Source organism: Poecile atricapillus, chromosome 2 (genome assembly GCF_030490865.1).
Source record: "Poecile atricapillus isolate bPoeAtr1 chromosome 2, bPoeAtr1.hap1, whole genome shotgun sequence".
NCBI classification, from domain to species: domain Eukaryota; kingdom Metazoa; phylum Chordata; class Aves; order Passeriformes; family Paridae; genus Poecile; species Poecile atricapillus.
The window spans coordinates 89633786-89656899 of record NC_081250.1 but is presented as its reverse complement, the minus strand read 5'-3'; the positions used below and the strand labels follow the sequence as shown (position 1 = coordinate 89656899).

Below are 23114 nucleotides of genomic sequence, written 5' to 3'. Positions count from 1 at the left end.
TCGTGTCATTGCCAAGGCTGCAGTTTAAAGACAAAACCAGGAATTATTATTATATAGAAAGTTACCACTCTTGCCTTTTTGCAGCTCCTTCCATAGTTAGACAGCTTGGGAATATGTTGTTAATAGGTAACTCAGGAGCAAACAGGTTTTTATTTTCTGTTCTCCTTATGTTCTCAGACTCTGTCAGAGAAGTGTGACACTGAATATAATTAAAAAGAAACCTTTGCAGCAGACTAATTAAAATTGAAAAATACCTGTAAAAATCTGTGAATAAAACGTTGGCATTTCCTTTCCTAGTTTATTAATAGAAGTAAATAAATGAAGGCATCTTTTCCAAATGCAAAAAGTAAATAAGAATAAAAGCCAAGAAAAATTAGACCTTGTATGTTCAGACATTAGAATTTGGTCCATTTTCACAATAGTTGCTAGAAGTTAATCACTTCCCACTTGTCCATGAATCCCCAGTGAATATTTTTATTATTCATTAAATAGTTACTACGAATGCAAGAGCTTCATGCTTTCCTTCAATTGAAAGTATGTGAGTTCTGTTTTCTTTCAGTCATACCAGGGTTTTACTGGTGTGCATGCCAAATCAGTTCACTCCACACTAAACAGAGCAGCCAGTCAACTTGCTTGCTTCAGTAAATCGGAGTTTATGCCTGGATTCCCCTCTCTAAATGGGAAGAGCTTCTAAGTGAAGGTCAATTGTTTACCCCCCTCCTCTCTGGGCTGACACAGCTCATATGCTTACACCTCTACAAATATCCAGACTCACAGATGGAGCAACTCAACTTCCCAGTGTCTTATTGGGGTTGTCTCAGAGGGCACACACATGAGCTGCACACACGGGGTGGTTAGGCAGCACTTGCACAATGTCAGCGGTACCAGGGCACACACCACCATCGCTCCTTCCCCTGCTGCTCTTCTAATCAGGAGTTGCCTTGGGCTGGGCTTGGACCCTCCCAGCAACACCCTGAATTCCACACCTGGCATCTGCAGCCAGCCACTTCATGCGTGGTGTTACTCATACCTGGTGGCTGAGCTTTCTATCAGCAGAAAAATCTGACAAAGAAATATTCTTCCCATTAAAAAGCAATATCTTCAAGTACTTTAAATAGTTACTTACATTAATATAATTTTAAAAATTTGAAAATGGAGTGTAAATTAATTTAATCATTCAGATTCTCTGGAATGGATTTCCTAGAGAAGCTGTGGATGCCCCATCCCTGCAAATCTTCATGTTCAGGGGCTTGGAGAAACCTGGCCAAGTGGAAGGTGTCGCTGCCCCTGGCAGGGGGTTTGGAACTGGATGATCTCCAAGGTCTTTTCCAACCCAAACTATTGATTCTATGATTCCATGAAGCACACATGCGATGTCTGTCACTTTACTCTCAATTTAGAGGAGATAGACTACTCTAAATTCTGGAGTAAATATACCCTAATTGTACCAATTTCTTTTATGAGATTGTTTCAATTACAATTGAAACTGGGTCCATTCTCATTTCAAAAGGTGGGTGTAGGAACTGCTGTGGGTGATACCAGTGTACCACTGTCCATATACACAGGCAGTTGGATGAAGAGGATCACCCATCCAGAGGGGACATGGACACTGTCTGCTCCACGCGTTCTGCCTGGGTGCTCTAACAGTGCCCCTTTCCCTTTTTGGTGGCCACATGAGGAATGGGACTCCTCACTGAGCTCCACATGGAAGTTAAAAAATTCCAATATTTGTAAGTGTGTGTGTGTGTGTGTGTATGTGAACCAGAGCCGCCTACCTTAATGGCAACAGAGGAGAGCAAGATTTGCATCTTTGTGTGCCTTGGATCTCCCATCAGCATGGATCCCCCAGGCAAGTGGTGCACCCCTTGCTCATGGGTGCCACAGAAGGCAGATTTTGCTGTTTCCTGAACTGCTGCTGCCCCATTGCAAGATTACCTCTGCTGTCATCCGCAGAAGCAGCACTATCTGGTAGGAACTTGGAAGTTATAGGCAATTTATAAAATATATAGAATTCTAAATGAAGCAAGCTGTCATTCTCATACTTAGAAATGTTTTTATTAAATATTTTAAACTTCTCTACGAGACAAATAATATTAGTGGCTTTGTGCAACACAGTGGCATGTAAAGTAAAAACAATTTTACTTGCAAGAGGGGACAGCATTGTTACTCTTCATAGTGACCATCCAGCCAGAATGATTACACATGTAAGAGTCACTTATGGCATTTCATGCACAGTGCATCCCCAACCAGAGGGGATGGAAGCCAGTTTCAAAAAAGCTGGCTTCAGAACCAGAAAGAGGACACATGATATGGCCTGGTGCCCCAATCACTTGCAAATGTCACTGTTTTGCTTCCAGGAGCCAGGTCATCAACTCTTCACAGTGCGCTGCAATGTTAAGGAAATGTTTACCTGGAAACAATACATGGTTATCCTTTCATGAAAATGAAATTAACTCTGGATTCTTAAAAAAAAAAATATTGTTTTTTATTTTCTTCACTGACAGAGCATCCTTCCACATTTGCAGAAAAAAAAAAATTGTTTTATGATGAATTCTTTAAGTTTCCATTAATGGAAGTCTCAGATGTAGTGATAAGGCCAGCACGATCATTTTTTTTCTGACAGCAGTTCCTGATGGCTTTGTAGATGGCAAAGGTAGGGATGGTCAAACTGGGCACTCCGGCAAGGATTACAATGACAGCGTACACCCAGGGGGGATATTCAACCTTCTCTGTTTTGGGGAACTCCTCCTGAAAGAGCAAACAACCAAGTTGTAGAAAGTCATGAGGAGCAAATACCTGGGAACATGCACACATCCAATAATTCAACAGATCAAAAATGTAATCGGAACACTGGCTGGCCATAATGGCACAACAGTTTGGCAATTCCACAGCAGCTTTCAGCTCAAGGGTTTCCAGCCTCAGCTGTTTTGGGCTTGTGTTTGCTTAAAAATGATGTAAAGAAAATGGTGTGAAAGCAGTAGGAGCCAGGAAGGGTGACTGGGGGACCAGAACACTTCCTTAGCACAAAGGAATGTGGGAATGGGGGGCCTGACAGGCCACCAGGGCCTTATGCCAACCAGCCTTTTTGTGGGAAGGCTGAATTCAAAGGGTGAGGGAGGGCTGAAACATTATTAAGAGGGAAGTGAGGTTGCAAAGGAGGAGAAAAGAAGGCAGTCCCATTTCCATGTTTTGTGGCAAGTTTGCTAGAAAACTGTTTCAGATGGAAGATGAATATAACTGACAATGACTCTTACATTAAATAAGAATACTTAATTAAAAATAAATATTTTGGTTTGCACACTTACATAGCTAGGGTCCCAAACACTGTAGAGCAGTTCTTGGTTGACTTTCACCACAAAATAAAAGAAAAAGATAACTAACATAATGAGAGGACTGATGAGTCTCCAGGTAACCTGCCAGAAAATGTTTGGCTTGTGTCCAATCATGAACTCAATATCCTTGTTAAACCTAGAAACAAAAACAGGAAGTCTAGATTAAAAGCTGGCCAGGATCAAAGAATGCCTGCTCATAAACAGGGAAGTCCAAACTACCCCTAACTGTGGTTCTTAGGAATTTGCTAATGTCAGTTTGAGACTAGAAGCAACAACATCAGGAGTTAGATCTCAGTAGTTCAAATTAAGGCACATATTGCAAGTCTGGAAAATTATTTTTGGAAATGTACTATCTTGAAGATGTCTGTGAGGCATATGTGAAATAGTTTCAACAGGAAAGAGTCAATGCAGATGGATTTTCCTCAGAGCATATTGCAGTATCGCTTCACAATTTTTTGATAAATATCTCAGTACTGCATAAATTAAAGAGAGTGACACAATATTGAAAAAGAAAAAAGCAAATAGAAGTAATTTAATAATTAGATTATAATATAATGTTTGCCTAATTTGAATATCTTCCAGTCTTCTTGGGCTGAATAATGAAACTGTATTTAACTACACATTCTCAAAAACACCTACAATTGTGTTATTTGGATTATTCAAGGAACATGCAGTGGTCAGTGGTCAAAAATATTTCCACAAGAAGAAACAAGCCCTGCATTGACAGTGGTACTGCCTGCATCAGTCCTGAACCAATTTATGGCCTCTCCATATAATGCAACACCTCGTGCGCACGCGTCTTAAAAAACAGCTAGTTTAGAAGTTTGGAGTTTCTGCTTTAGTCCTTTTGTCTGGATTTCCTGCATATCCTATGGGAATAAACCTGAGGGGACTATTCAGTCATGAACTTCAACTATGAACAACACACTGAACAGCACTCTGAATCCACTTGAATCTCGATTACTATGTAAATTTATTTTATCATCAACCCATGCTTGTGTCCTGGGAATAATTTTAATTTACTTTGTAAGGAATTCTGAGGTCTTAAAGGGAAGGAAACAACATAGACATTTCGGTCCTTATCAAATTAAAATAAACCTTCTTTCTCAAGGGTATGCCATCTAATTTGCCTGATTCATGCTTCCTCAAGTAGTATAAAAGTATGGGAAAATGGGCCACAAGGGCATTCACCCCATTGCCAGGAGCAGCAGCTGAATCTGGTACAAGTTCAAGTAAAAGTTGTGGGTGATTGAATTCCCTGTCCTTTATTTCACATTTCTTATGCATTAATTATAAACATGAAGATGTTGATACTTGGTTTATTACATCTCTAGAAAGTTGAGAGTATTATTACTCACTGCTACAACAGATAAAGTTCTGGATTTATCAGCTAAGAACAAATCTCAGGAGCTTTGAATTTGCAAGCTGCTGTAAACTGATATCTGCAGCCTGCCTGGAGATCCCTGTGTTGGACAGAATCATTTAGCACTGCCTGTAAACACTGCCATTAATCCTGGGATATACCTCTGTGTTAAACTTTCAGCTCAGTGCCAAGGTGCTTGTACTTTGCTCCTGCTAATTAAATGTTTAATGCAACTATCCTAAAGAAGAGTTATTATAAATGTCACCATGTTTGAAAGGCAAATGAGCTATAGTGGCTCTTCTGTAACTGTTGCAAATATCTACATTCTGATGCCTATTTGAAAAATAAATTATTTTCATTCACATTATTGCATTCCAGGGCTCTTGTTGATGCCTAATATATTCTTGCAATATCTCAGGGATATTTGAACTGGTTGTTAAAGGGAATTATATGCTATAATTAATTATGATAATTAAAAATAATATAATCAGAATAAATAAAATAATACTAATATTAATATAATTCTATATTATAATGTATTAATGAAGTGGAAATATTTCATATACAAATTCTTAACAAGCATTATTTCTTTTTGCTGAGAACTCTGTAAGAAACCTGAAATGTATAAGCAACCCTAAATTACAGCTGTATCATTTACTTGATTTCTGTAACAGAAATTCTGTGCACAGAGATGCAGCAAGATTGTATCTATACAAGAATAATCCCTTTATACCTTGATATCAAGTAATGGTTAAGCTGTATTTCATACCTGTCTATTCCATAAATGTAGACGACTGAAAACATCTCACAAAATGCAATTATCAGCAGGGGAATAGAGCCAGCAAAACCGTCAAATAGAGTCAGCCAGTAATTACCAGAATTCAGCACAAAAATGAAAGCTATCAAATAACACACCAAACAAATGAGACCTGTGGGAAAAAACCAAAACAACAGCACACTTAGGCAAAGAAAGCAAAAGCAAAATGAGAAAGAAAAGTATTTCCCCAGTAGCTATAAAGCTTGAAAAGTAACTCTTGCAGCCTGAAGGCCACCACTTTATTTTTTAATGTACTCTGGGGAGGCTGGCTCCTATTTGGGTAAAACTCTCCTAACATTACCCAGGTGGCAGATGTTGCAAACAAAAAGGGAGAAAGCTGAGGAGAGAAAACAGGTCCTCTTCCTCATAGCTGATGGGATAATGTTGCTCTGAGAGAAATCCTGCCTGGGTGAAGGACTCAGATCCTCCAGCTTCCCAAAGGAAGAGACAGTGGTCATCATGAGCAGGATGATGGGCAAGCCTAAGGGTTAACAACTGCCTGCAGGCTCAGAAGGAGCCTCACATGAGCTGCTCCATTGGGGAACATGAGAAAATCTTCAGTAAGTTATCTGGGAGTCTTAAGACCATTCCAGATCTGAAGGTAGAAGCAGGGTGGGCTGCTTTTTCAGCACACAAGCTGCTCTCCTGGTGGGGTGGGGAGATCAATTGTCTCTTAACAAGCACTTACCAGTAACAAGTTCCTTAGGCACTCTGGAGGATATAATCTTGAGATCTTGTAAAGGTACAAGCACACCTTCCATATTTCCAAACATAGATGACAAACCCAAGCAGAAGAGCATGATGAAGAAAAGAATGGACCACAAAGGTGAGACAGGCATTTTGGTGATAGCTTCAGTGAAGACAATAAAGGCTAGGCCAGTTCCTTCAGCTCCCTGGGGAAGATTTAGGTTCATTAACATTACACAGCACTTAAATTTACATAGGTAGTCACTAGACTTGGCAATTAAATTGTTGCTATACATTTCTATTTATTTATTTATTTATTTATTTATTTATTCTGTTTCTATATTTAAGGTACCAATATGTGTTAGGGTATTAAACTTACATCATTCAGAAAAGTTTCCAGGTCACAGGTTTCAAACTTGAGGCTTGCAAAGGTTGCTGGATCAGTCATGTTGCACAGCTGCTGCATTTGTTCAAAGTTATCTTGGGTTACGTTACCTTCTGGCAAATCAAATGCATTCATCAGAGTAAGAATATTTCTGAAAAAAGTGAAATATAAGTAATTTGAAATTATTGATTTTTAAGCATCATCAGGATTCGTTTACATCATCAAACAAGCCGTTAAGAGTACAATGACAAGATCAGATTTGACATTGGAAAGTCCAGCAGAGGTACACGCACAATTCTCCTTCTTCCAAGGTGAATATAACACTGTCTTTCATGGCATGGATGACTCTAGATTGCTGGACACTCCAGGAACCTGCACAGGAGTTAGGTGTCCTAGCATTGCAGATTACACATGGCATGTCTGAGTTGTCTGCAGCTGTGAATCATGTAGTTTCACAGCTGAATGTAGAGGAACTGGAATGGAAGCCACAGAGTCTGACTGCCCTGGTAAAGTGAGGCATCTCCAATGAGAGCTAAGTTTTTGAGCTCTCCAGGAGGAAACCTAAACATGGAGCTAACACAGGAACCAGGGAATATTACATTCATGCCATATGTCAGCATGGAGGATAATGTAAAATATAGTTGCTTATGCAACATTTATGTAGGTGATAAGGTGACTTAAACAATTATCACTTTCTATGGGATTTGTTCCACAAGATTCCATATTTTTATGAGTAATGAGTGGTTCTGATGCCTCATGGGTGAAGAGCTGCAGTTATTCATAAATGATAAATCCATTATCAGCAGGCTAACAGAGCTGCCTCAGCTAAACAAACAACTGTATATTCTGTAGGGTTTTTTTCCCAATAACTCACTTGTCAAAACAGTCATCATATCTTGCTGTGGCTCTGAATCCAATGATGGAATATATGACGGTTGCAGCATAGATGGATGTGAAACCATTGATCACTGAAACGATCACAGCATCTCTCTCACAGTTGTTGCTGCAATTCAAAGAGAAGAAACAATGGATGTCAATCACATTCCCTAAATAAATAGTAGAACTGGCTACCAAGACTTGGAAAAAAGTAGCCTAGGATGCATAGGTACATCAGTGTACCTTCTAAAAGCACACAAATAATGCTGTTAGATTTAGTAAATTAAAACTTGGTGCCTTGAGCAATTTAATAGCTATGGTTTTGGTTTCTTTTGGGGTTTTTTTCCCTCTCAAATAACCCTGTTCACAAGGAATAATTGCCTGATCTGTTTTCATGTTTGGCCTGTGGGAAGTAAAGTATGAGGGGCAAAAGAGTCCTCTCCTTTTCAAGTTTGTCATGGATGTGTGCAGAAACACCTTGCCATGGGCTGTGCCTTCACTGCTGGTGTATTGTGCTGCAAAGTGAGAGATTTGGGCTTGAATTCAAATACTCAGACAGGAAAAGTGAGCAGAAGTTCACTCTTCAGAAGCGCTGAAGTATGGTAAAATTGAAGTAGCCAAGAGCGCTTGGGAACAGTTTTGACTGTTGAACAAAAGATGGTTCAAAATGTTCTCAAGTTTTGGAAGAACAATGAACCTTATGCTGATAAGATGGGACAGAAAAACTCTTTGTAGAAGCACCTCTGCTTCATGCACTTCTTGCCAGTGTGCCTGTGCTAATACAAAGAATTTGCGGAGCCTGAAACAGACTTTCATCTGAGGGACAAGATAAAATATCCATATTATATTAGTTAATGGTTTTAAGAGAAGGCTGTAAAACAGTAGATATCTTATTTCTCCTGGGCAAGAGAGGGGTATTGAGATAAACCTGACATTGTCATATTTAATTTTCTGAACATGTTCAAGAGGAGAGGCAAACTTGTCCAAGCAATACCTACCACACTGTGTTCTTTCCCCATTTATAGCATTGCAAATGGGATTCTGCTGGCTGTAGGACATTGAATGGAAATTCCTTGCGGTAGTCTTGTGTCAGTTTTTGCAATGTGAGATGAGATTCTCAGCGAGAGGCTTGAAAAACATTTCTTCTTTTTAGAGAAAATAAGATGCTCAAGCTCCTTCTCATTATGAGTTAGTGAATCCTTGGTGGCATTGAAACCTTATAGTATTTTCTTATGTTTTTGTACTCCCAAACCATCCAGGGGCAGAGTCACTGCCACCTGGTCCAGCTGGTGCTGGATTGCAGGTGGCCCAACACCACAGAGAAACACTGTGGAATTTGCATGGGGATTTTTTTACCTATATTCCTTGGGAGTTTAATGACTTGGTTCAGTTTCCTCCTTAAGTCATGAATCATTGAGCTTTGAAAGAACATCGCCTGAATGAAACTGCCCTGTGTGTTGGAAAACCCAGAGGACACTGCTCCTTTTCTTTGTGTCTTTTGAAAAGATGGATGCTCTCAGTTCTGACCCCATGGCTGTGGGACATTGACTTGGACCTTAAGCAGGGCTTGACACTTCACACTGAGACTTGCAGGTACCAAAAATTCCAGGTGATCTTTTCAAAAACACCTGAAATCAAGAGTGGTGGCAAGGAACTTTCTCAGCGACTGAAATGCTTCTGTGGTGTAATCAAACCCAAGCCAAAACTGAAACACCGATTTCTGAATGCATGACCAAACCACATATCCAAACTTAATTCAGAGATGTCTATCAAAAATATTAGGTTTAACGAATGCCACACAGTTTTCCTTTCAAGAATGCTGAAGGGATGGCAGGCACCAAGAGGTTGCTCCAATATTTTATGAGGGAGGGTGTAGAATATAGCACTGCATCATAATTTGCAGGCTGAGCCAGTCTCTGGGTGATGGGATTTCTCACTCCCTGGCCCCATAGAACACATGTAAAGGAATTGAATTTAAATTTCAAGATTAGATATATACCGTCATCTCAAAGCTAAAGTTCTAAACTGTGTTCTGTGGACTGATTTGAAATATGTGCTTTGCTACCTGCTCTGAGACCAAGGGCATCACCATGCACCGAGCACTCCCACAGAGGAAGCTCCTGCTCCTCAGCTGGTGGTGAGCAGCCAGTCCCCTGCTTCCTATCCCCTGTCCCTACCTGTGCATCACCACATCTTTCTCTAGGAAGTTAGCCAGAACAGGGACCTGAGATCTTGGTTTGGGAGAGCTAGGAGCAGTCAGAGGAGATGCACCTAACATTTCTGAGGGGAGGCTGTCCCACTCCCAAGTAGCACAATAGTAGGGCAAAATAAAGATGTTTCCTTTGAAAGAATTAAATATTCACATAAAATTTGGGTTTTGCCTGGCTACTTACTGAACAGAGTTGTAACTGGAGAATGAAATGAGGCCTCCAAAGGCCAGGGAGAAGGAGTAAAACACCTGAGCTCCTGCATCCAGCCATGTCACTGGGTTTGCCAGCTCGGTAACCTGAGGCATCAGACACACAGCTTTAAGCACATCCAACATTGCTATTTAAACTGAATATGAGAGTTTAAAACAACAATTAAAACAAGAACATTAACCATGCAAAACTCACTGTTCTTGAAGAATTTCAACAAATAGGTCAATATTTTTGTCAAACTTACTTTTTTATTAAATACAAGAAAACCTATCTGAAGTTTTTATATAAGTATTTTGAAAATTGATTAAAAAAATGCTTTGCATAGCTGACAGCTGCCATGCCTGTTTTCAGAGAAGGTGTTTACTACTTAGCATTAAGAATGATCATTCAGAGAACTGCTTATGAAAAATGATCCCTCTTTTTAAATACTGTTATAGAATTATGCTGTTCTCTTAGGTTTTTTGTTCATATGGCAATTAGGTGAGTTCTACTCCCAAATACATAATTTATGCTTTAAATTTAGTCTGGGCATCAGGTAGAATACAGGAAAATAAATCAAGCCAAATAAATTACAACCCCACTGCACTGGGATGATCATTCAATCTGTTAGAACAGATTTTTATTAATGATGGAGAGAGAGAGAGAGAAAATATTTGTGTATATGTACACTTGTTATATCCCATGCAGAGGATTCACCTCAGAGAATCAAGATTTTTAAGATGTCTGAGGGATAGTTAGAAAAGCACCAGTGGGGAGGACTAATTTTCAATCAGTTGTTAATTACAGAGAGAACTACACAGTGTTTCATTGAGCAATGACCCAAGCAGTGACTTACATTAGGGGTGAAGAGATACACAATTCCATTGGTTGATCCTTTCAGCGTCAGGCCACGGATCAGGAAAATGGTAAGCACCACATATGGGAGAGTTGATGTCACATATACAGCCTGCACCCCAAAAAAATGTAAATAAACCACTCAAATAAAACACTTGAACAAAAAAAAAAAAAAAAGTGAAGAAAATAAAGTGTGGCGACTAACAGTAATGGCAAGTTCCAAGTGAGTCACAATTAGCATACTACAGTAATAAATGTTCAATGAAATAGCATTTGTGGTACATTTTGATAATAAGCATTTTTTTAGCAATAGTAGTCCATTTAAAAGAAATTGTCATTGTTGAAATTCAACTCAGATAATTCAAAATCAGCATCAAAAATAATCTGCACCCTGAGACCAGATTGATGCAAGGATGGACTCTTAGGGCTTTGTTGCTCAGAAGAATGTTGATCACTCTTTCATAGAGATAACATTTAGGACTTGCACAAACACAAATAAATCTGTATAGGTATGTTTTGAAGAGAATAGCCCTAATAACAAGAGATTCCCTTCATCTTGCATTAAAGATTAATATTAGTGTTAAAGTGATAATGCCTAAAAACGTATTTCTAGGACCTGTAAGGAAAAGGATGACTCACAAAAAATTGGTCACAAAAATCTCCACAATAATCAAATCAGATTCCACTTCATTCACCTTCATTCTTCAAAAAGCAGTCCTGATAATGACAGAAAATTTTGGACATGCTTTCACCCAAAAACCAAACAGCTTCTACAACATTATTAATTCTGTGTAAATAAGGTATCACAACAACATGATTAATCTCATCTTATAAAAAGCCCCACCAAGATAGAGTGAGTACCTTTCCTGTTGTTTCAATGCCTCTGATTGTGCACACGTACAGCACACCCCATGCACATGTTAAGCACAGCAAAAGCCACCACTGGATACTGCCAGAATCCTCAATGGAAGTGGAGATGTTCAGTGTTTCTCTGTACCAGAAGTAATCTACAGGAGAGCTCTTGGCACACTCTTCCACATAATCTGTAACCACAAAATGGTTGTCATTCTGTATGCTTTTTATTTACCTGGAAAAAAAGGAGGCTAAATAATAAACATCAGAGTTTTAAATTGTTCCACTTAATGACAATTGATCTGTCATTGGCAAATTTTCAGGTTTTTGGAGGCTAGTTCCATGGCAAAATGAGAAATTTAAATGACAGCCGTTTAACAGGTGTTTTAATACAGTGGCTCTTCCCCTCACACACCTCCTTCCCCTCCCACACCTCCCTCAGCAATATTTTATCTTCTGTATTGTGGGACAATGTTCAAGGTCTTGTCAGCTCAAGCTGAATCCTCAGCTCCCTGCACTGCACTGTCCTGTGCAATATTCTGCCCTGGCCTGTCCTTAAATGAGGCTTTCCATGCTTTTTCTGGGAGGAGAGGAGCAGCTGTTCACAGACCCAGCAGAAAAACCTGCTTCATACAGTGTCATGCAGGGCTGACTGTGGAAAACAAAGCTGCTGTTACCAAGCAGTCTCCAAGGAGCTGTAGACTTGTCATATTGGGAGATACAGGTGTTTCAAATGGATTATGCATTTTTTTTTCCTTTTCAATGTGCTAATGGAGGGTTGCTGGTGAAGAGACAGGTGAAACACATTGCCTGCGTTAATGTTTATACTAGATCTGCAGTTAGTGAATACTCTGTATATGAACACATCTGTCAAAATCTATCATGAAGTTTCACATAAAAAACCAAAATTTGTCTCAAAGATTAAGTGCTGACCACATTTTATTTAATGTGAATTTGTACAGGACACAGGTATCAAATAGTGCAATGTGCCTGACAGGACTGCCATGCCTTACTGCTATTTCACAGAAAGACTTATCTAGGGTAACTGTTAGAAATCTGTGCTGTGAAACAAAATACAGTATTTTATAAAACATACCTGTTCTGTTCTCATTGAGAGGACAGCTGTTCCAAGGCAGGGGCTCTTGGAAGGAGTTGAAGAAATACCACATCACACAGGCAATAATAGTATTATAATATAAGCCCACCAGGAAAGATACAAACATTGATGCTATGCCTGAAAAAAAAAATCAGAACACTGTGTAAATTGCAACACTCTTGTCTTCAAGATATATCCAAGTACATGGCATCAAACTCAACCTTTCCTTCCTCTCCTGGTACATCTTGGATGTAGATTTATCACTGTGAATTTGTTGCCTAAAGGTTGGACGGGTGAGTCCTATATAGAGTTACATCCTAAAACCTCTCTGAGACTGAAGGTGATGCCCACTTAGGAGCCAACTTTATGAGAAGACTCTCTACAGACACCACACAGTCTGGTTCACAGCCTTGCCAGCTGATATCCAAGGGGTTTGGGATGCTGGACACATGCGAAGCTCAGCTGACTTGGGATTTTGATTAAATGAGACTGAAACATCTCCATCTTCCACAATGTCCCTGCAAAGGTCAGTAGAGGTGGTGTTGGATGGCTGCCAGGAGGCACAGGCTGTGACCAGGTACAGAATTCACACTGGTATCTGTCCTCCTCTGCATGTTCCTAAGTAATCAACCTCTGATGACTTCTCTGGCAGACAGTAAATGCTAATCATTAGCTCCTGAGAGCTCTTAGGTTCTAAAGAATCTTGAAAAATTCCAGGTGCAATGAACAATTATCTTTTGTAACTGATTTACAAATGCAGTGGATGCCAAACCAGTCCTGTTTCTTTCCTTTCTAGTGTGTGGTTGAGGTTGGAAGGCATCTCTGGAGGTCACCTGGTCCAACCTCCCTGCTCGAGCCCAGCCACCCAAAGTTGATTGCCCAGGACCATGTCCAGGCAGACTTGGAGTATCTCTGAAGCTGGAGACTCCACAACCTCCCTGGGCAGCCTGTGCCAGTGCCTGCTCACCCTCACCATGCTTCCTGATGTTCAGAGGCACCTCCTGTGCTTCCCGTGCAATGAGGCAGCTGTGGAGATTTTTATGTTGTGTGCATAGAGCTGCTTTTGCTACATTTTCAAATGGGCCATTTGAACACTCAGATGTTTTGTACAGAGGTGAAGAAGCATTTTCTACAAAATACTGTTTCTGTGGCTTTTGGAATGGTAACTCCCAGATACAAAAAAGTAAAATTAGGTGGAGCTGAGGTCTATCAGATAAAGATTCGACTTATATTTATCCACAGAACAGTTGCTGAACAATTTTTGGCACACCTAAAGGTTCATCCTAATGGTAAAAACAGCCAGAATGGATAATACAAAAAATATCTCTGAGGCCTGAAATTGGTCTCAGATTAGAGAAAGGTTTTAACAGGGCCCATGGTACTTGGGAACGTGAACACAAAATTGTCATTGTGCTTTATCATGATTAGTTTGACCTATCAAAGGAGAATTATGAAGAGGGGAAAACTAATAGATCCTGAAATCTCTTATGGCACACCAGAATAAAACCTGGAAGATTTGTTTTTTAGATCATTAGTTCAGAGACTTGTGCTTTCTCAGGCAGCTTTTTGACTTACCAACCCCTTTCAGGGTAGGGTGGATAGAGCTCCATACGCCCACACTGCCTTTCCTCAGCCTTTGGCCAATAGCAAATTCAAGATGAAGCAGAGGGATACCCTCCAGGACTAGCAAAATCAGGAAAGGGATCATGAAGGCTCCTGGAATGGATAAGGAAAATAATGATTCAGATCAGTGAAGTACTAAAACAAAACAAAAATATTAGGTTCGTGAGATGTTGACATGATAAGCAACCTCTGCTTATCTGTGTGGGGAAAAAAACCATCTCTGTGGAAATTCTTTCCTATTTTCTGATCAATGCTTTTCCTGATTGCCCGGGCAGGGCACTCAATTACATATGTAGTTTCAGGTTGGAATTCTTTTTCTTCTTCTCAAGTGACACACATAAACAGGAATTATACACTCTCAAGGTTAAAATTTGAAAGAGCCACCTTTGTATTGCAAGTGGAGGAAAGGTAGCTACCCTCCTGGAATGACTTTCCCCTCTTTTATTTTTCTGCAAAAGATTATGGTTTTATAGTTGTGACTCATGCCAAGTATATTAAATAGTTGAATGAACTAAGCAATGGACCTCTAAATATTAGGCAGCAGCCTGGGGCTGTCTTCCTAAAATAACAATAAATTCTTGGAATCTGTGTTCAACAACTTTGTGTGTGATTAGAAGTCATTTGAAGTACAGGGTTCAAACCCTGTTAATTACGATAAAGTTGGTTAGTACAGGACAAGTATTCTTAATTAATTTTTTCCTGAACAAGGTGTACCTTGGATATGGGAGGTAGCATAGAACACCACACTGGACTATAAAAGTGCAGAGTCAAATGCTTGAATATTGCTACCCGTTAGAATTATGGTTATCTGTCATTACAAATTGGCCTTAAATTCCTAATCTAAACAGGAGCAAGTAATCTGAAGGCAATGAAAAGAATGCAGACCAGAATGTTAAGGGTTCAGGTATGTGTATTTACTGACCTTTTCCTCATGTGTGCAATGAAAATCAGATAGCAAGTGAAAGAGGAAATCTGAAGAATGAAAACCATTCCGGAAACTGAAATTTACTTCCTGGGGATTCCAAGCTATCAAGAAAGCGAGTTGTGAGCACACAGCACATCTTTTTAATTTTTTTCCTTTCTTCTTTTTGTGTTTGTGGAAGGACAGTCATGGGACTCCTTTATCTGACTGCTCTGCCACAGATATGCTTAAAGACTTCTTCTTCAGCACCTTAATGAGGGTACCTCTGTAAGCATCTGGAGGAAATGCCCTGAGGCTGATAGAACACTCCTGCCATGTCCACTCTAGAAGGTGGTTCAACTCTGAGACTCCTGCAGCACCTTTTACACACTGTGCTGTTGGTAGGGAGAGCTGTGGTGTTGGGACTGTGCTGCTGCTGAATCTCCCTGTCTTGGAGGGAAAGTCATGCCTGCCCAGACTGCTACAACTGTGTGAGTGGAGGTGAACTGTGCACTTAAGATCAGTGACAAAAAATGGAGCCTAAATCAGAACATCAGTCTGATGAAAGCAAACATGAGTTTTGCTGATGTCTTAGTTTAGAAAGCAAAAGGTTCAGACTATCTTTAAATGCTTTCTAAAGCTTCATAGAAAACAGTCTGATCTTCCCCCCGCTTCTGCCGACAGAGATGGTAGCTATAAAGATTTTTCTTCCATAGGTATAATAAGAAACAATTGGTCATAGCTTGAAAAGATTATAAAGGTTGTACATTTCCTTATTCAATAAGATCTTTGACCAGGGAGATAATTTCTAATCAAGTCTTCAAGAGATCTTACTGTGGCCTGACAAAAAAAGATGATGTGTCTCCATTAGGAGCACTTTGGCTGAACTGCCAGTCCATGCTTAAGTTTCAAGGCATGATCTCAAATCACTGCAAGCTGAGTTTCAAAGGGTAACACATACTTATCTTCAGTGAAAATGGGGAGTGTTTGGATCAGGTAGCTGTACAGATACATCTTCTGGACTTAACTGTTACCATTGGTCAAGAAGGGCTTCACCAGAGAGAATTGAGAGTATGGTATAGCAGAGACCTATATGGCATCCAAGAGAGCAGGCAACAAGAAAAGATCCAGATGAAACATCTATACAAACTCTGCAGGGTCAGGTCTCAGACTCTTATGAGGTATCTTGGGCTTGAAACAGAGAGAATACTCCGGAATTTAAAACTGCTGGTATAAACACAATGCTTGTGTCCTTCTCTGATCTTACCCTCGTGAGAGCTCCTGGTCAGAGTGTGACGAGGGAAACTCTGTCAGGCTGATACAGGGTTAGAGCACAGGTCATACTTATGGCTGCTTGCACTTCCATGCACTGGCAAGTAACTCTGTGAAAGGCCAGAGGTTCTGTGTGTGGAGGTTGTCCCCCTGACCCTCCCATCAGGAGGGGGAGGATTGGTCCCCTCCCAGCAGGAAAGGAAGCCAAGAGGATGTAAGGCGATGGAATGCAACAGTGAGGGTGCCCTCGTATACACTGCAAAAACCTTTTTTACTATGAAAGCAAAATAAAACAGTTATGAGAAGTGTTATTCATGCAGAGGGTAGAGAGTCAGCAGAGAACAAACTATTTGAAGCCAGATTTGCATGTACTGCATGTCTAATCAGATGATTAGGGGCCCTTAGGTGCACACCACTGCATGTTCCAGCGCAGCTAAGCAGGTCCGTAAAGACAAAATGGGACAAACCTTTAGAAACTGAAAGGACAGACAGTCATTTCCTCGCATTGACTGAGTCTGACACAGTTTCAATGAGTCCCAGAACCTCTGCCAACATGGGCAAAACCTTTGCACTGTCAGCAGTGATGCCAGGCACAGGTGGATGAGGAGCCCATTGCCATTTCTGGCTTAGATGCCTTTCAGCTGCCAGTCAAAAAAGCATGGAGAGAGGGCTGCCCTGTTAGATCTGACAGCTGTAGATCCTGCAGTCAGTAAATTTGTAGAAGTCCCTGGAGTGGTGGGAAACAGAGGAAAGAACCTTGTTTTGGAAGAGATCCTAGGTCCTCAAAAATTGCGATAAGCCCTACATGTTTCAAAGGTTTGTGATGTGAAAATACAAAGTCAGAAAGACATAAATCAGGAATTGTCTGCTTTAGCACTGACATCATTTGTAACAATATCTCAACTGAGACAATGCTGAATTTGAATTCGCACTAGGGGAGTTCACTTTCCTCAAAACTCGGGTGGATCATCATGATTCACTCTTTCCTGGCATTTCAAAATAGCCACTTTTCTCCAAAGTGAGACAGCATCAGCCTGAGGCTCCTAGAGCTGCTCCACACTAATGCAAAACTGTTCTTGCAAGGACTATATGGTCTTCTGGGAAGGGGATGTAGCCAAGATGTGAGAAGGAAGGAAGAAAATAAATGAGATACTCTTCTTCTTGGAGACTGTCCAATTCTTTTCCTGAAGGGATAGACTGACACAGCAGAAAGAGAGGAATAGTCAGCAAAGTTGGAAGTTTAGCAGACAAATAACAAATCATAATGAGTTCCTCTGTCTTTGACTAACAAAAAGTACATCTCAGTTTTTCTTGTCTTTTCTCTGAAATATTTTCAGCTTGTCAGTCTACATTTTAACAGTAGTGACTAGGTTCTAATGGAAGCAAGATGAACCACGCTGATTTTAAAAACTGATAATTTTTTGGTAAGAAGGATTTTTGTGTATGACCTAATGACATGCTTTATACAAGTCTGAGAATACCGTGTCTGTCCAGCTACCTTTGGCAACCAGCTTCAATAAAAAAATATTTTTTCTGGTGCACTAATCACTTTTCAGCGATTAGTCATTCATCCTGATGTGTGGCACATGCCACAGAGGACTCAGCATTTTGAATAACATTTTATGTACTTGAAACTACCAATATTTAGCTGTAGGAATATTGTTATATTTTCAAGACAAATAAAATTATAGCTCTCAATTCTGTATGACACTTCTTTTCTCCTTCTTGGGTTCTTTGGTTTCTAGGGTTCAATTGTAGCAGCCAGCTCAGAAATCCATCTTTGCTTCATTTTCTCTTTCTCTCAATTTCTCCCTAAACTTTCTGAAAGAAACTAGAATGAAAAAATAATAATTTAACTTGGCAAAGCTGCTATACAGAATCACAGAACCATTATGGTTGGAAAGCCCTCTAAGATCGTGGAGTCCAGTCACTGACCACAGTGTTCACCACTACACCCTGTCCCCAGGTGCCACACCCACACACCTTTAGAACGCTTCCAGGTTCACATGGGACACAAAAAAATAAGTTAACACTTTTTAAGCTGCCACAATTTTATGATCCTAACAAATGAACCAATGATCTGAAAATAGATACTGTATGGATGTACACAATGATTGATACTCTGGTCTGGAAATCTTACAACTGAGATATTAGAGTCTCAATCCTGTTTCAAGACTGTATTTCAAAACAAGTAATATTTGGTTTGAACATCTGTATAGCTGTTATTTAGTCTCTAATCAAAGATCTTCTTATGTCATATTGAAAAAAAATCATTACTGCTTGCACATAGTTCCTCACAAAGGAAGGCAGACTTCAGATGGAGATGTTTTACTGTACTAACATATTCTTAGACCTCAACTGTAGCAACATGTTATTTCATCAGCTGCTGTGAGGAATTGCTGACGTCATTACTGTCCCTTCTTTCAGTGTGGCATGCACAGATAAAAATTCTCCCTCATGCAGTGGCAAGGTTTCCATATGCAAGCTGTAGAGTTAGAGACTTTTATTTAAATCAATGGTTTAAACATTAAATATCTTTTTTATAATGGTCATCAGGGATAAAATGAAAATGTTTAACAGTTGATTAAATGACATGTTGTTCAATAAAGATTAAACAAAAGCTATGAGCAATGTCAGAGAGCTATCAAATGAAGGGAAATGTCAATCTCATTTAGCTGGTGAAATCATTGAGGCAAACAACACACCTTTTACATTGTGTGCATATGGAGCTTTATTTTGCTTTTGGTAATGATGGATTTGACAACTTTTAAAACATTAAAGAATAAAATGTGCTTTGCTCCACTAAATTTTACTGGAGTAAATATTCCATTTTAAAAATATAAACTCATTATCTATGACAACAAAAGTAAGTAAACTATGTAATCAGCAACTTATTTTTTGTGTATTTGGGTATCTTAGTGTGAAAACACTATCACAGTGTTGTGCATAGGAAGAAGCAGCTCTTAAATAATTCCAGATTCAAGTTCAACATCTGAAAATAAGCATTACTTATAAACTCAGTGTTCCTAACTACCTTCACTGCAGACAATTTACAGAGAAAATATCCACCTTTTTTGAAGTCTAAGTACCACACAAGGGTAAATCTTATACTTTACTGTAGTCCATTTATGTTTCATAAGAGATGTAACAGGTACAAGTGCCAGTTCACAAAGTAGGTGGACATCCAGCCTCATTCAGGAGTGTCCTTGGCTGTATTGTATGTATATATTGGCTGAAATACTCTCCACACCATTGCTACCAGACCTCACCCATCCAAAATGATCCAAACATTCATCCATATAAGGCATATTCAAAAGGAAAGATGTTAAGATAGCAAAGCCAATCCTTAGAAATTAGAAACAATTTTCAGGAGACAGTCTGTGTATCCTTGATTCTGCACATACCTAATATCTGAAGTGTGGTCACACAGGACTTTTTCACATCCACTGCAGATATTTTCTGCACAGCAAATAGCTGGGTAGTTTTGTTTTGTTTTGTTTGTTTGTTTTTTAATCTCTTAATGCACAACCATAATCCACCATCATATCTAATGTGAGCTTTAGGACTCTGAAATAATCACTCCAGGAACAATTTCAGGAGGAATATGATCCTGGTTTCCAGTGGGAGAGCAGGAACAGGAATTCCTGCTGCTCTGCACCCAGGATTGAGTGAAGACATATCTTGAAGACACAAAGTATGAGGACAAACACCATCCAGGGTAAAGGCACTTGAACTGCTGGGGCAGAATGGAGTTTCCTCAGTGAACTCATGTTTGCCTTCTGTCCAAAATGTATAATTTGGAAAAAGGTGCATAATGTTACAGTTTTGCCCTACTCTGTTATAGAGGCACATCTGTGCCCCTGAGTGGACCACCCAAATGCAAAGATGAACGAATCATTTTGGCCACCATGTTGAGGGGCAAAGACTAAGACAAAACTTGCCCAAAATGTCTAGCAAATGCACATTTCCAACTGGATGTAGGTGAAACTGGATAGAGGGAGCACAGCTGAGGTAGGATGTCAGACACAATGACTACCATAAGCATCCTATTCTGGAGTGGTTTTATGGTGTCAGGGAGTTTCCTTCAGCAATCTGACAGCTGCAATCCAAGATGTTGCAGTGCTGCCTCTGTTAGGTGCATGGTATGCTGCGAACACAGCTGAATGGGAATTAGAGATGCAGGAGCCAGAAAATCTCATGAGGCAGAAATTGTCTCAAAACATCTTCAGAAATAAGAACTTTGAGATCTGTTTTTACAATACAAATAACCACATATTCAATTTCAAAGGCATCCATCCAAAAAGCAGTCTTTTTATGCTTTTTCTGATTTAAGGGAGAAGTTTGAGAACAGAAACTGTAATGGGAGGAAGACAGTGATGGCAAGAGTTGTATTTAGACCTACCATGAGAGGCTGAGGTGCATCATACACCAAAGGAGGAGGAGGAGGGGTTGCACAATAGCTCTCCATCCTTATGTGTGATGGATGAAATTAGGGAGTCCTTTCTAAGACACCACGGGAAGCTATTACTTGTGTTTATTGATATGAGTCACAGCATTTGGTGCTGTGCAGAAGAATATTTGAGAAGCCAGCAAGTCTAGCTAGAAGGATACATATCTATTAGCTTATAATTCCTTTGCTATGTGCTCCCTTTCAAATTCTGCCTAAAATTTGAGTGAGAGAGTCCCAGGGAAAAAAGAAGTCAGGGTTAACCGCTGCCAGTGTTCCTGACAGTGCTTCCAGAGAAAAGACGAGTTACAGGATGATGAGAAAGAAAAATAATTACTGCCAGAGGACTGACACAGACATCAGTAATTCATTGTGCTGTAACTTTTTTGCTACAAGAGCTCGCTCTGCTGCAAATGACCTCCAGTTTGCACTGCAAATTCTAAATATCAGCCCTTGATAGAGACATCTTAATGATAAAAGCATCTCTTCTTGCAAAGGAGCCACCTGTTGTTCCATGTCCCTGAGTCTGTGTGAGCAACTCCTTACAGAGCTATCATTTGTCCCTACTCTAACTAGGAGAGCAGTTTTTAAACATCTCACCATGTACATGTAAAAGAATATTACTTTGAAATACTTAATACTTTAATACTTCCTTAGGCCAATTTTTTTCTTTCAAGACCAAACATTACAAAGGAACAAATAAATTTTTCACATATCCCAGAGTGAAACATGGACAACAACCTGATATGAGACAAAAAAGTCTGTAAGAAAATGAAAAAATTATGTTGTTGTGTAATGTTTAAGCAATGGTTGAAAGCAAACCATTTTTGTTTGCTTCAAGACAAACAGCAAAAGAAAATAAATTTTTTAATATGATCATTCAGTCCTTACTTAAAACTTAAGGAGTCCCAGTAAATGATACAGTAAATAATAATGCTTGAATTTAAAATTACTTAATAGCACCAACTGCCAAACAAATACTCTTAATGTTAACTTCATTCATGCTGTTAATCCTAGCACAAATTACACAAACACCGACTCTACAGGTGATACACGGATCAGTCCCAGCCCAATGAAAAACATGTTATTAAAAGATCATTTGTTATCATGATCAGAATCATAGTCCCAAATAGTTTATGAATATTTTAAATACACACTATATATATGCATGTATGTAAAGCAACATGTGTTTAGATTGAGAAAATAAACTATGTACATGACAGTACACAGTCTCACTTGTTCAATCCTGTGTCCTGAAATAAAAACAGACCCTTCCTTTTCCTCCATCACTAACATGACTTCAGTGGGTGATCATGACCTGTGAAATTACCTTCTCTGTTATACAGTCTTCTAGAGACAGCATCACTGCTCACACAGGACCTGAACAGTTCTAAACATATTCCATTATTTGCTTACCAAAAGAGAGATTAAACCCGGTTTATACGCAAGGTTAGTTAAGATGTATTAAAGACATACCTCCTCCATGGCTCTGACAGAGATATGGGAACCTCCAGACATTTCCTAAGCCCACACAAAACCCTATACATGTCAGCATATACTGTGCCTTGTTGTCCCATTTTGGTCTGGAGTCTGCCTCTTCTTTCTCAAGGACCTCAAGTTCAGCATGGGAAGGTATCCTATCCTCCAGGCCAGGATTGGGCAGCTTCAGCTTCACCATGTTCTAAATTTCCTGCCTGAAAATGCTGCCAGTGAGGAATAATGAGAAAGGCAGCTTGTCAGAACCCTGCTCAAAAAGAGACCATCTATTTGCTGTCTTCAGCTATATATACTGAACCTTTGGCACTGGACTTGTAAGTGCAGGCTTGTGGTAAAAAGAAGCGTCAGCAAATCATTCGATTGACCAAGTCAGCTCTGACACTTATTAATGCTTTATCTGCCAAGGTTTTACGGAACAGTCTGTTCATCCAGTAGAATACATTGATTTCAGCTAATGTAATTCAGGAGATAATTTGGCTATAAACCCTAATCGCCTATAAGGCTATGTAACACCCCTTGCCACTCCCCTGTTTAGACCCACTTAAATACAAATATAGCCCTAGCAAATGAGGTATAGTAGGATTCCACTGGCCTCAGACTAAATATAGAGACCTCATATAATTTTTTATCAGGAAGATAAACTCATTGTGACTCATTATCAAGTTCAGTTTCCGATTGTGAATTGTGTATGCTTACAAAATTGTATGTTTCA

The 23114-nt window shown here is 39.6% G+C and overlaps 1 protein-coding gene across 1 annotated transcript; it reads right to left on the bottom strand.

Annotated features, from left to right (window-relative positions):
* Positions 1-2056: 2056 nt before the first annotated feature.
* On the bottom strand, positions 2057-22678 carry SLC6A19 (solute carrier family 6 member 19). The gene is made up of 12 exons (XM_058832475.1): positions 22382-22678; positions 14238-14378; positions 12663-12800; positions 11576-11757; positions 10716-10826; positions 9854-9966; positions 7459-7587; positions 6579-6735; positions 6201-6405; positions 5465-5624; positions 3306-3468; positions 2057-2748 (listed from the first exon to the last, which is right to left on the bottom strand). Exons 1-12 carry the CDS (start codon positions 22581-22583, stop codon positions 2542-2544), a joined length of 1908 nt encoding a protein of 635 aa, XP_058688458.1. The 5' UTR covers positions 22584-22678; the 3' UTR covers positions 2057-2541.
* Positions 22679-23114: the final 436 nt, after the last annotated feature.